The 16,369-nt window shown below is 43.4% G+C and overlaps 1 protein-coding gene across 1 annotated transcript; it reads right to left on the bottom strand.

Moving 5' to 3' along the window:
- Positions 1-1,598: 1,598 nt before the first annotated feature.
- On the bottom strand, positions 1,599-9,081 carry LOC118629250 (allergen Fel d 4-like). Its single transcript, XM_036260281.1, has 6 exons — positions 8,986-9,081; positions 3,962-4,098; positions 3,131-3,204; positions 2,293-2,403; positions 1,846-1,947; positions 1,599-1,702 (listed from the first exon to the last, which is right to left on the bottom strand). The coding sequence occupies exons 1-6, from the start codon at positions 9,079-9,081 to the stop codon at positions 1,599-1,601; spliced, it is 624 nt and encodes a 207-aa protein (XP_036116174.1).
- Between the last annotated feature and the right edge of the window lie 7,288 nt (positions 9,082-16,369).

Genomic DNA, 16,369 nt, shown 5'->3' with positions numbered 1-16,369 from the left:
GGGATTTTTTTTTTTTTTTTTTTTTTTTTAAGGACAAGTAGCTACACGGGGACAGAGAATGTGTAGGAACTCAAGGAAGACTGAGATGCTAGAGGATCATTATAGGTAGAGGGCCAAGAGTCCCCTCACCCATTGCTGTCAGCCCGAGGCCTCTCACACACACAAAGACAATCACATGACTGCAAAAATAATCATTTATTGACCAGGTACAGGATGTCTTATTCTTGTTAAGTTCTCCTGGGTAAGGCAAAAAGAGAGTCTGGAATTTGAGAAAACCTTTTTTCTTGGTGAGCTGATGAGTTTGTCTAGACACTTAGAGAAGATCCTTAATTTTCAGAGATAATGCCCTCCTGGATGATAGTGATGGAAATGAGGTCACAGGTCTTGACACAGGATGACACAGGGACCATGGAATGAAGATCCTGGAGCTCAGGTGAGGAAGCATTCACTCGGCACTAAAATAAGCACAGAGAGAGAGAGAACACAGAAACCATTAAGCACTCTCTGGATTGAACTAAAAAGATGGAGAGTTCTTATTACAGAGAAAAATAATGAAAAAATAGATATCAGCCTGTACTCCAACCGATGTTTTTTGCCAGAATAGGGGAAAGAAGGGCATTAAATCAATAGCTGGTGTTTTGTTGTTGTCGTTGTTTCTATTGCTTAACCTTTCCTCAACTGAGTGTAGGAAAAAGAGAGAGGAATCAATGAAGGACCCTAGGCTGGTTTCTGCCATTCTCAGCATCCGGTGTTTGGAAGAATCACTGATAAAGTGAGGAAGAATGGCAAAAGCCACAGCCACCTTTTATTAAAGGCTGACTTCATACAAGCCATCGATGCTAAGACTTTCCCATGTTATCTGAATAAAGCCCCACAATAAAGGTGAGGTGGGAAACAGGAGGACATTCAGAGCCTATTTTCCAGGTGAAAGACACCGGAAGGTCAGTCAGCTCTGTTTCCAGATCAGAAGTGCAGGATGTGCAGAGATGAAGGGAAGACCGTATTACCCGAAATTGGAGGGTGACACCACACATTTTGGCCTTGGCAGACGGACAAAACACAGAAATGTATTTGAGTTTCATACTCACACCCTAATACTCTTTTTTTAGTTCAAAGTTTAAGTCTTAATGATTTTTATTAGGACATTAACAATTACTAAGGCCTTTTCACCAGCAGGATATCCACACAGTAAAGTACACATCATTGGCCTCCTTTTATTTTTATTTTTATTATTTTAAAAAATATATTTTTATTGACTTTTTTAGAGAGAGAGGAAGGGAGTGAGATAGAAACATCGATGTGAGAAAGATACATTGATTGGCTACGTCCTGCCCGCCCCCTACCGGCGATGGAGCCCACAACCCCGGCATCTGCCCTGACCGAGAATCCATCCAGGACCCCTTAGTCCAGGGGCCAAACCTCAATCCACTGAGCAACACAGGCCAGGCTACTGTCCTCCTTTCCATTGCTTAGGCCGTTTGCTCTAACGCTCATGGAAGGAGTAGGTCCTGAACCCAAACCCCCAATTCCAAATTTCAAGCTCACCCCACAAGCTTCCTTACCAAATTACTGGTATTGTGATATTTGGACACAACCCCCTAATGGTGTTGGAAGGCAGTGATCCCTGGCACCCCCTCTCCGTCACACATCACCCACCTGGAGTCCTGGGCCACATGGCTCCCTCGGGCCTGGAGACAGCGATCTGCAGAGGCAGAACAGAGCAGTCAAACTCCATCTCGTTTATTTCCCAGAGAGCAACCAGATGATCCCCCAGGTTTCTCTGGGCTCTCTCCATTCAGTAACATGGGGATTTAGGCAGAGAAGACCAGAGATAGATTCACGTACCATCATCGGTCAGGTCCAGTATGTTTTCCTCAGGAATTCCATACTTTTGGCAAAGTTCTCCAAACCTCTCTTTGAGTTTTGGACTCACATCTGGTTTTCGGGCTGTGGGAAGAGTGACAGTAACTGCTGTGTCTTGTGACTTGGTCATGGGCTCTTGGGGTGGGGGAGGGGCAGATGGATGGCACTGGATGGCACTGATTGGTGCTTAGGCAGAAGTTAGGGATGGGCTATAACCTGTCCTGAATTTGACATCTTTGCGATATCTTCTGCATGAGGAGAAATGTCATCACCTTCCCATCACGTAGCCTGAGGGATTACCCAGGTGAGCACCTCTCTTCAGAGGAGTGATATCCCAGGATAAAATTGGGAGGACTACTTGGTTTGTGGGTTTCCTTCATTCCCCTGTCTCCCCACCCCAACATGAGTGTCAGATTAAATATACTCTACCATAGAGTCCCATCATATCGAATGGCTTCTCAGGGTTGAAATTAATGACTTGAAAAATAAGATAGTCACTATAGACCGCCTCACTTATCAACAATATATTGAATCCAGCATCTGTGGAGGAAACAGAAAGAACACAGCTCAGAACTTCTTTGCTCCATGAGAAGCAAGTGAAACTCTAACCTATTACTCTCTCTCACAGAACAAATTCAAGTGCATATCCTGCGGGAGACAAAGAACGCCAACTAAGGCCTTCCATTTTTGTCTCCCTAGGCTTCATCTGGTGACTTCTAAGGGTAGAAGTGACTACTGGCAGAAATTCCACTGCTCCTCATTGACCACTAACGGTAGAAAATTTCAGCCAGAGTAGCAACTTCCCCTTAATCATCCTCCCTGAGGCTCACCTACCTCCCAGGGCCATCTCTGCCAACTACGTGTCTCTGTTCCGTCTATAAGCCCACCGGCATTATATACCCAGCACTCTATCCGAGCAATGTGCTGTGGCAATGGCCACTGAAAATCAGTGGAATGTGGGCAGAGAATGAGCAACTGTCCTGATGATTCACACTTTTTATTGTGTTTTCACGGTTTTGCCCATTTTCTTTTGTTTTAGGTGGTACATATGACCAAACTGCCATCTTGTTTGGATGGTATTATATGCCAGGCATTGGTTTTTACATACAAGGCTCTCCCAGATGGACTTATTGGCTATTAGATGGCCCCTTTATATTATCTAAATAAGCATTGATCAGGAATTGATCAAGACCTTAAAGATATTGAAGTTCAGTGTATTTATTGTAGTTGGTAGTAGAATTTACAAAGACATTTTTTGTATACTTACAGATAACATTATATACACCATTCCCTCCTAATGGGTCACCAAGCAAAGAAATTTCAGTACACTCTCCATTCACCCTGTAAAACAGAATGAGTTGATGCCCAAGAGATATTGATGGGGCTGGCCCCCTCACACTATAATATATCTTATTCCAACCAACTGTTCAACATTCTTGGCATAAATTTGAAAGTGCTTTTATTGACCTTATTTCACTTTATTTCATACTTTAAGAAAGAGTCTACTACCATATCACTATTTCTCTGTCACCACGACCCCTATTGTTATCACTCTGGCTTCTACTACAGATACTTGTCTAGATGTGCCTGCCTCTCAGGTAAGTACCCTATAGACAGCGCCTCACTCGGTCCTCGCAAAGAAAAAAAATCCATGAAAGAGAATTATTATTACCCTCTTTACCCAAGGAAAAATTGGGGTGGAAAAGGATGAATTTGCATGGTCACACAACTAGTAAGAGATACTTTCAAGAGATAGTTGGGCTGTTGATCCCCAATCCTATACCCTTAATCTAGGCTTTATTCCCACACTACCTGTGATCCTGATGTCCCTAAATCTCTTACCTCCTCTTCTCCCAGTTAGACTCATTCCTGTTACCAGTTCTTATCTCTGAATCTAGAAAAAAGGCAAGTTCCTCAATTCTTACATCAGTGCAAGATGAGAGACTCTGACTTTGGATACAGGCCCACAATGTATGTGTATATGTGCATATGTGTGTGTGATCTGTGTGTGTTAGTATGTGTGGTTACTGGTCCAAGATCATACTCAAGCTTCTGTTATACTTTTTTTTTTTTTTTTAAGTAAAAAGGCCACACTTACTTTATATGAAATTTAAATGTCAGAGAAGAGTTGTCCAAGGATTGGATAGATTCAACAAAACCCCTCATGGCACTATTTTCTTCTATTCTTTCTTTGACATTTGAGGCCAAGAGTATGGTATACCACTCCCCTGATATCTGCAATAAATCAGTAAAATGATTGGGAAGAAAAGAAGAGAGGGGATACCACATGAACACTTGTCTCCTTGAACTCTGGCCCATGGGCCAGGACTCATAGAGGTGATGTCAACATGGAATTAGAACTCAGGTCAATTGACACTATATAAGGCTCTTTCTACTGTCCCTCCAGTGAAAATGCAGGACTCCAAGACGTGTCACCATTCCACATGTCACGGTTGCTCCTAGTCCAAGGTCAGAAACCACCCCTTTTGCCTGATATGTCAAGAATCTCTTGAGAATTCCAAAATGGCAGCAGAGTGAATGGAAACCACACAGACTGTCTCCCAGGACCAAACTGGAATTACAATTAAAATAAAGACAAATTAATGGGAAAAAGGCAACAGAAAAGCAGCTTGTGAGGATCATATAAACAGGGACACTGACTCTTATCCCGGTAGGATTGCGGAGGCACAAGAGAGGGGCTGGGAGCCCACAGAGAGCAGCGGCCTGGTGGTTAAACTCCCAAGCAGCTCCACAGCCCAGAGCCCAGACAGACGCTAAAATAGCCACAGCCACTTACCTTAGGCTCTGGCAGAGGGAGGGTGGACTGGACTGGAACTGTGTGGGGACACTTGGAAATTGGAGGGGGCTCAGAGCTTTTGCTGAGTTGCAGCACGCAGGACAGTGGCCATCTTACTCCTTCCCAGGGCTCTAGGGAGAGGCCCTGTGCCCTCCCTCAGAGATTCAACCCCACCCAGGTGGGCCATTAAAATGCAAATTGAGGCTCACTAACAACCAGCATCTGCCCCACCTTTGGGAAATCCCCTTATGCTGAGCACCTGAGGGAGTTTTCTATTCAACTGAGAACCCAAGGCTCTTCAAGTAACCACTACTAATAGCCTCCAGGCAAAACACTAGAGGATAACTGTACCATTCCTGGGCTAGCAACTCTAACCAGGAAAGTAATATTTGACAGTGGTGTTTAACGTGGGTTCTCCCTCACTCATCCAAACCCAGGAGAGGGAGCCACAAACAGCAGAACACCAACACCCACAGGGAAAATTTGGCAGGCTCCAAAGCCCACTGTGATAGCCAAAATGGTGAAACACAGAAACAAAAGCCAAATGAAAGAACAAGAGACCTCTATCAAAGATGAGATAAATGTGGAGCAGTTCAGCAAATTAAGAGATAGAATTCAGTGCCATGATCCCAAGGAAACTCAACAGCATGAGTAAGGACATCAACACCATGAGTAAAGATATAGAAATGTTGAAAATCAACCAATTGGAAATTAAAAACCACCAAGAAGAAATGAAGAATGACATATCAGAAATAAAGAACACATTGGATTTAATAGATATCTACAAAGAATTACACCCTAAAACTAGAGAATTCACGTTCTTCTCAAGTGCACATGGGACATTCTCAAAGATAGACCACATGTTAGGACACAAACTAAGTCTCTACAAGTTCAAGAAGATTGAAATCATATCAAGCATCTTCTCAGATCACAATGGCATGCAACTAGAACATGCAAAGACATTTGAAAACATGGAGGCTAAATAGCATGTTATTGAACAATGAATGGGTTACCATAGAGATCAAGGAAGAAATTAAAAACTTCCTGGAAACCAATGAAAATGAACACAGAACAACACTAAATCAATGGGATGCAGCGAAAGCAGTTCTAAGAGGCAAGTTCATAGCACTGCAGGCCTACCTCAACAAGCAAGAAAAATTTCTAACAGAATATCTAACCTCACAACTTAAAGACCTAGAAAGCAAACACAAAGAAAACCCCAGAGCAAGTAGAAGGAAAGAAATAGTAAAGATCAGAGCAGAAATAAATGACATGGAGACCAAAAAAACAATTCAAAGGATCAATGAAACAAAGAGCTGATTTTTGAAAAGATAAACAAGATTGATGGACCCTTAACTAGACTCACCAAGAAACAAAGAGAGAGAACCCAAATACACAAAATCAGAAATGAAAGACAAGTAACAACTGACACCACAGAAATACAAAAGATCATTAACAACTACTATGAACAATTATATGGCAACAAATTCGACAATCTAAGTGAAATGGACAAATTTCTACAAACACATAGTCTCCCAAAGCTGGACTGGGAAGGGATAGAAAACTTGAACAGACCAATAACAACTAAGGAAATTGAAGAGGTAATCAAGATTCTCCCAGCAAACAAGAGCCCAGGCCTGAATGGCTTCACAGGGGAGTTTTTATGAGGCCAGCATAATTCTAATTCCAAAACCCCCAAAAAAAACATTACAAAGAAAGAAAACTACAGGCCAATATCTCTGACAAACATAGACGCCAAAATCCTGAACAAAATACTAGCAAATCGAATCCAGCAATACATCAAAAAAATTTTTACCATGACCAAGTGGGATTCATCTCAGGGATGCAAGGCTGGTACAAATCAATAAATGTGATACACCACATGAACAAAATGAAAGATAAAAATCATATGATCATATCAATAGATGCTGAAAAAGCATTCAACAAAATCCAGCACCCATTTCTGATAAAAACGCTCAGCAATCTGGGAATAGAGGGATTATATCTCAACACAATAAAGGCCATATATGAAATACCTACAGTTAACATCATACTCCATGGGCAAAAACTAAAAGCATTTCCCTTAAGAACAGGAACAAGACAGGGATGCCCACTTTTGCCACTCTTATTTAACATAGTTCTGGAAGTTTTAGCCACAGCAATCAGACAGGAAGAAAAAATAAAAGGTATCCAAATTGGAAAGGAGGAAGTGAAACTGTCATTATTTGCAGATGACATGATATTATACATAGAAAACCCCTAAAGACTCCATCAAAGTAGCAGGATACAAAATTAACGTAATCGACGGCATTCTTATATACCGATGATGAACTCACAGAAAGAGAAACTGAAAAAAAATCCCATTTACCATCACGGCCAAAAATTAAGATACCTAGGAATAAACTTAACCAAAGAAGTAAAGAACCTATTTGCAGAAAACTACAGGACATTGAAAAAAGAAATAAAGGAAGATATAAAAAAAGTGAAAGCACATACCTTGTTCATGGATTGGAGGAATTAACATCATTAAAATGTCCATATTACCCAAAACAATCTATAGATTCAATGCAATCCCCATCAAAATACCAATGACATATTTCACAGAACTAGAACAAATACTTCAAAAGTTCATATGGAACCAAAAAAAACAAAACAAAAACAAACAAACAAAAAAACCCGAATAGCCACAGCAATCTTGAAAAAGAAGGACAAAGTAGGTGGGATCACAATACCAGATATCAGGTTATACTACAAAGCCACTGTAATCAAAACAGCTTGGTACTAGCACAAGAACAGGCATATAGACCAGAGGAACAGAACAGAGAACCCAGAAATGGACCCAAGACATTATGCTCAATTAATATTTGACAAAGGAGGCAAGAGCATACAATGGAGTAAAGACAGCCTCTTTAATAAATGGTGTTGGGAAAATTGGACAGCTACATGCAAAAAAAATGAAACTAGACCATCAACTTACACCATACACAAAAATAAACTCAAAATAGATAAAAGACTTAAATGTGACCTGTGAATGCATAAAAATTCTAGAAGAAAATGTAGGCAACAAAATTTTGGACATCATATGCAACAGAATTTTCACTGATACATCACCTAAGGCAACAGAAACAAAGGAAAAAATGAACACACGGGACTAAATCAAACTAAAAAGCTTCTGCACAACAAAAGAAACAACCGTCAAAATGGAAAGGCAACCCACTGTATGGGAGAGCATACCGCCAATGATACATCAGATAAGGGGTTAATTTCCAAAATATATAGAGTACTCATACAACTCAACAAAAGGAAGACAAAGAACCCAATTAAAAAATGGGCAGAGGAGCTGAATAGACCTCTCTCCAAACAGGAAATACAAATGGCCAAGAGATATATGAAGAAATGCTCAACATCACTAATCATCAGAGAGATGCAAATTAAAACAACAATGAGGTATCACCTCACACCTGTCAGAATGGCTGCCATCAACAAATCATCAAACAACAAGTGTTGACGAGGGTGTGGAGATAAGGGGACTCTAGTACACTGCTGGTGGGAATGCAGACTGGTGCAGCCACTATGGAAAACAATACGGTGTTACCTCAAAAAATTAAAAATTGAACTTCCATTTGACCCAGTGATCCCACTTCTAGGAATATATCCTAAGAAGCCTGAAACACCAATCAGAAAGAATATATGTACCCCCATGTTTGTAGCAGCACTATTTACAATAGCTAAGATCTGGAAACAGCCCAAGTGTCCATCAGTAGACGAATGGATAAAAAAGCTGTGGTATGTGGAGTACTATGCAGTTGTAAGAAAGAAAGATAGATCTCTTATCCTTTGAGACGACATGGAGGGACCTGGAAAGTATTATCCTAAGCAAAACAAGCCAAGCAGAAAAAGACAAATACCACATGATATCACTTATTTGTGGAATATAATGAACATAACAGTCTGAGGAATAGGGTAGACCCAGGGACGTGGAAGTAGGGTACAGATTGACAACCCTCAGAAGAGGGGGTGGCGGGAGGAGGGAAGAGATAAACCACAGAACTTATATGCATGTACACATAATCAATGGACATGGACAACAAAGCTGAGGATGGGGTCAGGGGGATGGGGAGGAGGGTGTCAATGGGGTAAAAAAGGAGAAACATCTGTAACAAAAATAAAATTAAAAATAGACTGTAATAAATAAATGCATACATAAATAAAATCAATAAAAAGGAGGGGAAAAAAGAATCTCTTGCCCACCAGAAGGGCCACCTTGAATTAGAATCCCCCCAAACACTACCAAAGTCAGAAGTCTCTATGCTCCCTGACTCTACCTTTGACATATCAAAGTCACTTGTCACAACTTCATGGCTTCCTTCATCGTGGGCACAGATGAGAGTCAGCCCCAGACACAGCAGCAGCAGCTTCATCGTGGGAGGAACACTACTGATGCAGCTACAGTCGCTTGAGTGAATCTTTCCCTGATGGTGGCTCCACTCCCCAGCTCTCTGTCTTTATGTTCATTCTGGATCCAGTTTTTTTTGTTTTTTGTTTTTTGTTTTTTTGTCCAAGGGACACCAGCTTTTCTCCTCCCACTCCATGGATGGTCTGTATTCACTGATGTGTGACCAAGATTGTTCCCGTCATTCTCATCTCTTTGAGATCTACTTAGTGACCTAAAATTACCCAAATCATACACTCAGAAAAAATAGTGGATACCATCAAAGGCTACCTTTTGGAACCAGATTTAACTGTGGAACAGAAAACTAATTACATGTGACAGGAACGGAGTAGAACTGGGATGTCTGGTCAACCGTGTATCACCACTCTCACACTGTGTGGAAACAGGTGAGTTACTCCATTTTAACTAGCCTCAGAAACAAGGCAACTATCTCTACCAAAGAGGTTAGTACCTATCACAAAGCTTTCAGATGGAATAGATTAGAAAAGGGTTGGATAAAATAATGTCTTTAAGTATGGTGTCTGGCATTGAGCACATTTTAATTTCTTTTCCTTGTCTGAGTTCAACCACAGTGAATGAACAAACGTTAATCACTATGTATACCTCGCTATATACCATAAACCCACTGAGAGAAATAGAGAAGTAGAAGATGTCATCTCTTTCTTTTCTTTTTTTTATCCTCACCCGAGGACATTTTTCCATTTTTTATTCAGATAGAGCAGGAAGGAGAGAGAGGAAGAGAGAGAAACATCGATGTGAAAGGGACACATCAAGTGGCCGCCACCCACACAACCCAACCGGGAACAAACCGCAGCCAAGGTACATGCCCTTAGCGGGAACCGAACCCGGGTCTCTGTGGACCGCAGGCTGACGCTCTACCGCTGAGCCAAACTGGCCAGGGCAATCATCCCTTTCTTCAAGCAACTTACAATGAAGACGAGGAAATGTTTTAAATACTCAACAAAACCTTTTTACTTCAAGCATATAAAGTAACCCAGCAGAGTGGGACCAAGTTCAGACAATTGTGGGTCAGAACAAGGGTTGATGCTGGGGAGGTGATATCAAATAGAAAGTGCTTAAGAACATGGGCTTTGAAATCATGCAGACCTGGGCTTCATTCCTATTTCTGTCATTTTGAAGCCATGAGGACACATTTAACCTCTTGGAGCCTTAGTGTCCTCCTAATGGGGATAATGGTATCTGTCTATAGATGCTGTAGGGATTCAGTGGGATGGGGTGTGTGGAACCCTGAGACTAATGTCTGGCACAATTGGGCTGATGGTGTCAGAGACTTATTCCTGGGAGGTGGTGGGTCTTGGGGAGGTCCTGAAAGTTAGGCAGGGTGTGGGATTTGAACAGCATGTGCGGCGGGGAAGGGGGAGTTTCCTGGTGAGAGGAATGTTGTGATTTAGGGTCCTGTACCCCAGCTGGTGCTCATTTCTACCTTGTGCTAATGGTCCCCTTCTCCACCCTCAAAAAACAGAAAGAGGCCAATATCATAGGAGGAGCTGGGCACAAGGCCATGAACCTGGGAATTATGGATTTCTGCTTTCAAAAGTCACCCCAGTCCCCATGTGATTAATCCTAGTCCATGCTCCACCACTATCCAGTCACTGGTATTTGAGGTCTATGTAACCTTAGGCACCATGTGTGAGCTATAGGCCGTCCTCTCCAAGAGAGAGGACTGAGCTTGACAAAGGGTGGCCAAGGCTGTGCACTTCGTTTTGTCTAGCTGCGTCTCTCCAAGAATAGATGGCAGCCTGTGAGCAAGCAGGTGTGCAAGGTGACCTGCGCTACGATGCTGAGGGGAGAGACAGCCACTGTTGCTGCCCACCATCTCTACCTCATCCCACCACCCCTCTGAGCTCAGCACCCACGTCAGAGCGCCATATTGCAACTGTCTGCTTCTGGGCACTCCCACTGTGTGTCCCAAGAGAAAACCAGAAACAAAGGCATACACACAGAATATTTCCCCACTTTTTTAGTTTTTGTGGTTGTTATACATCACCAGAGGTTAATTTTTCCATTGATTTTTCGAGAGAGAAGTGGGCAGGAAAGAAACAGATGTGAGTGACACATCAATCGGTTTCTCTTGCACTGCCCGACCAGGGCCCAGGAGCAAACCTGAAACCCACGTACATGCCCTTGACTGGAATGGAACCCACCACCTTTCAATCCATGGGCCATACTCTAAATGCTGAGCCAAACCCACCAGCGCTGTCTTTTAGTTTTTAATATCCAAATCTTCATGAAATAATTGTATCTTTCAATATAAGGTTTTTGACAATCATTTGGGGAAAACTTATGATTACATTCAAAGAATGCTATGCTAGCCCAACCAGTGTGGCTCAGTGGTTGAGTGTTGACCCATGCACCAAGAGATTACTGGTTTGATTCCCAGTAAGGGCACATGCCCAGGTTGGGGGCCAAATCCCCAGTTGAGGGCATGTAGGAGGTAGCCAATCGATGTTCTTTCTCATCAATGTTTCCATTTCCTACCTCTCTCTTCCTCTCTCTCTAAAAATCAATAAAGAAAAAAAATATTTTAAATGCAATGCTACATTTTTTATAATTTCTGTGGAAAACCCGAGTTCCATTCCAAATACAACTGGTAGAACATCAGAATCATCAGTGAAAGTGATGTGCCTCTGATTTTCTAAAAAAGCATCACAGGCATATTGACCACAAAGCAACGATGTTAGTTTTTGTGGGTGAAGAAGCAATACTTGAAGCTTTTTATGTCCAACATTACAGTTTTCTGTTTTCACATAGATACTTGATGTGTTTTACTTGGATTTTAGGAAACTGCTGGGAAGTTTTGTGTTCTGTAGATCACATTATCATTTTTCCTACTTGAACTGCCAAGCATTGGACCTCTCATACATTGCTGCTGAAAACGTAAAACGGCACGGTCACTCTAGTAAAGTTGGTCATCTCTTTAAAAAACTAAACATAGACCCACTCTATGACCCAGCCATTTCACTCCTAGGTATAATCCAAGAGAAATATTGACATGTGTCCACACAGATACTTGCATATGAATGTTCATAGGAACGTTGTTTGTTTGTAATAGTCAAGAACTAGGACCAAGCAAAATGTCCATCAACAGAAATGGGTAAATAATTGGTGGTATGTTTATGAAGGGAACAGGATCAAACAATAAAAGGGACAGACTATTGAATAATACAACATGAATGCATCTCAAAATAACTATGCTGAGTGAAAATAGCCAGAACAACAATAACAAAGAACATATTGATGAAGCATTTTATATAAATCTCCTGAAAATGTAAACCCTAGACACAGAAAGAGGATCAGTGGTTGCCTGGGGCTTTGGGTAGCACAGTGGGAGGGAGGGGTCACAGAGGCCCAAAGGGAACTACAAAAGAAACTGCTATGAGAAACTCACTATCCTGATTGTGGTGGGGGTTTCATGGGTGTCTCCTTGTAAAAACTTATCAAATTTCATACTGAAAAAAAATTCTTTATCTTATCTTTATTGTTGAATGTATTACAGATGTCCCTTTTTTCCCCCTTGACCCCCTCCTTCCCAATCCTGCCCCCCTCCTGCCTTCCCCATTGGTTATGCATATATGCATAGAAGTTCTTTGGTTTTTGTCTTTCCATCCCTCCTTCCCCCTTCCCTTTGAGGTTCATCGGTCTAACAACCAACTTGTACTTGCTAATCCCTTCATCTTTTTCACCCAACTTGCCTCCCCTCTGGCAACCAACAAAAAGTTCTCTGTATCTATGAGTCTGTTTCTGTTCTGCTTGTTCATTTTGTTGATAGATATGTATTTATTCCCATTTTATTGTTCATGTTTTTTTATCTTCTTCTTCAAGAAGACCCTTCAACATTTCATATAATACTGGTTTGGTGGTGATGAACTCCTTCAGCTTTTTCTTGTCTGGGAAACTCTTTATATGGCCATCAATTCTAAATGATAGCTTTGCAGGATGAAGTAATCTTGGCTGTCGGTCCTTGCTTCTCATCACTTTAAATATTTCTTGCCACTCCCTCCTGTCCTGCAAAGTTTCTTTTGAGAAATTGGCTGACAGCCTCATGGGATCTCTCTTGTAGGTAACTAACTGCTTTTCTCTTGCTGCTTTTAAGATTCTCTCTTTGTCTTTAACCTTTTGCATTTCGATGATGATGTGTCTTGGTGTGGACCTCTTTGGGTTCATCTTGTTTGGGACTCTATTTGCTACCTGGACTTTTATGTCTATTTCCTTCACCAAGTTAGGGAAGTTTTCTTTCATTATTATTTCAAATTGGTTTTCAATTTCTTGCCATCTCTATTCTCCTTCTGGCACCCCCATGATGCAAATGTTGGTACACTCAAAGTTGTCCCAGAGGCTCCTTACACTATCCTCATTTTTTGGATTATTTTTCTTTTTGCTGTTCTGGGTGTTTTCTGCTTCCTTATATTCCAAATCAATGGTTTGCTTTTTGGCTTTACCTACTCTACTATTATTTCCCTGTAAATTATTCTTTATTTCAGTTAGTGCATCCTTCATTTCTGACTGGTCCTATTTGATGTTGTTGATGTTCCTTGAAGGTCTCACTAAGTCCCTTGAATGTCTCACCAAGTTCATTGAGCAACCTTATAACCTGTGTTTTGAACTCTAAATCTGATTAATTGCTTATCTCCATTTTGTTTAGTTCTTTTCCTGGAGTTATGTTCTTTTCTTTCATTTGGGACATGTTTATTTGTCTCCTCATTTTGGCTGCTTCCCTACAATTGTTTCTATGTATTAGGTAGAGTTGCTATGTCTTCTCAGCTTCATAGGGTGGCCTATTGTTATAGGTGTCCTGTAGGATCCAGTGGCGCAATCTCCCTAATAATACCAGCTGGGCCCTCGAGGTACACCCGTAATGTGGACTGTATACCCTTCTGTTGTAATTGAGTCTTGATTGTTGTTGGCACATCAATGGCACGGTTTTACTCAGGCTGATCAGCAGCAAGGACTGGCTGTGCCCACTGGCCTTTGACTACCTTGGACGATCAGCTGTGTAGGGGCCCACCACACAGAGCAAGACTTACTTCATCAGGGCTCTGGTACCCACTGAGTCTGCTCATTGAGTGTGTTATTGTGGAGGTGGTTGGGTGGTGGTGTTCCGATGTGGTCTGAAACTGTCCACTGGGTGTGCTGGCTCTGGGGCAAGGTCAGCCACTGCTTGTGTTCTATCCAGGGTCACCCGGCATAAGCTACAAAGTGATCTGCAGTTGGCTGCTTCTCCTGCTGGGCTTGGAGGTGTCCAGGAAAAGCCAAGGTGTGAACCAAGGCTGGTTGCTTCTAGTGCCAGGCCTGGGGCCACTTAACGAGAGGTATGGGGCTCACTGAGATCAGATGCTGCTTGTTTGAGAGATTTTAGAAAACCCTGAAGCAGGATCCAAGACAGGCCAATCCTATGGTAAAGCCTTTGGAAACAGCTTGGGTGGGCTTGAAAGTTGGGTGCGGCGGGGCCTCAGGGAATCACCAGGGCGGGGCTACCAGTGTGATCCAGGTTGCCGGAGTCCCAGATATGGCCGGCTGTCTGCCACCCCAGGGAAGGGCTCACCAAAGGAACATCAGCCTCTGCCAGCATCGCTGTCCAGGAGAAAGCTGCCCCTCCAGCCCTCCTCCCAAGGCCAAACAGCTCAGTTCTTCCCTGTATGTCTCTGGAGCCCCTCAACAGCCTCCCCTCTGAGCTCAGAGGGAGCACGTCTGAGTAAGTCCCTGTGCGAGCCCTTTAAGAGGAGCTGCCTGGGGCTCCCGCAGCCACAGCCTCGCTGAGCCTCAGTTCCCGCTGGTTTTTCTAGCCAGAACTTATGGGCACTTCTCTTTCTGGCACTGGAACCCTGAGCAGGGCACCTAGTGTGGGACGGGGACCCCTCACTCCTCAGAGAGGACCTTCCCAGTTGAAGTGTCCCTCCTGATTTTTTTCTGCCACACGTTGGTGTGGGCTCTACCTATCCTCGTCTCCGCCCCTCCTACCAGTCTCAGTGTTTCTTTAATTTCCTAGTTGTAGACTTCCATTCAGCTTGATTTCAGGTGGTTCTGAATGATGGTTGTGTTGTAGTTTAGTTGTAACTTTGATGTGGTTGTGGGAGGAGGGAGACTGCATTTACCTACGCCGCCACCTTGACCGGAATTCTATAGGAGGTAACTGTAGTCAGCACTGGCACATGAAACCTCTGATTTTTATGAACATGGTGCTTCATTTCTGATGTTAATCAGGGCAATGCCTGTCGTTGGAAGACAGAAGTAATGAGTTCCCTGCCCTGTGCTGACACAACTCACAAGAGGAGACTGGGATGAGGCCCCGGGCTATTATGGCAGGTGCTGCTTTCTAAGATCCTAAAGGCACTGGATCCAGGCTCCAGGCAATGCAAGTACAGGGTCACCTGTGAGGAGGCCTAAGCCATTCTGTGGAGCTCTGAGTACCTGGGCCAATCTGTACTCATCACTGCCTACCCCATCTGCAAAGCATTGTCTGGGCAGCTCATGTGCCTCCGCTCCCTGATTCCAGCTCTTTGATTCTCCTTTAGAAAAAAGTGGGGAAACCCACTCATGCAATCCTTACATTAACGCCTTTCAACTTTGGCTGCACTCTGAATCACCTGGGGAGATTTTCGAAATCCCGGTGCACTCGCTTCTCACTGGGCCAAGCAGTCACAGGCTGTCCTGTGCGGGTCAGGGAACCACTGATGAAGCCAACACACACAGAGGGCCTGTGTCCGGAGCTGGGCACCGATTCAGGTGCTGGCCTTTGCAGTGACCAAAATCAGCTCCATGACTTCATGGCACTTACCTTCCAGCCAGTGGGACCAGGCTGTGAACAGCTCAGTCTGAGAGGCCGGTCGAGGAAGGTGGGGGAAGAGCACTGCTCATGCTTGGGGTTCAGAGGAGGCCTCTGTGTCAGGCGACTCACAGGGCCCAGAATGTCCTGAGCGGGGGGCCATGCAGACTTTGGGGGTGGAGTGTTTCCCACAAAGTGTTTCCCAGAGAAGGGAGTGCTCCCGGGTGTCTGAGGAACACGGTGTGCATGATGATTCGGGTTCAACAGAAACCTGGGGACCCAAGGCCGTGCTGAGAACCCCGGCAGCCGGGCCATGGCCGTCAGTGCGCGGCCTTCTCTCCGGGCCAGGCTCTCCTCAGCAAGCAGGCTCTCCCGTCCTCTGTCTTTCCTCACCAAGGGTCAGCCAGCCCTCGGCTCTCATCCTAGGAACCAAACAGACCCATCCTAAATGTTTAGTAAGCCACAGAACGAT

This window comes from Molossus molossus, unplaced genomic scaffold (assembly GCF_014108415.1).
Source record: "Molossus molossus isolate mMolMol1 unplaced genomic scaffold, mMolMol1.p scaffold_m16_p_14, whole genome shotgun sequence".
In the NCBI taxonomy this organism is placed as follows: Eukaryota; Metazoa; Chordata; class Mammalia; order Chiroptera; family Molossidae; genus Molossus; species Molossus molossus.
This window is presented reverse-complemented; position numbering and strand designations above follow the sequence as displayed.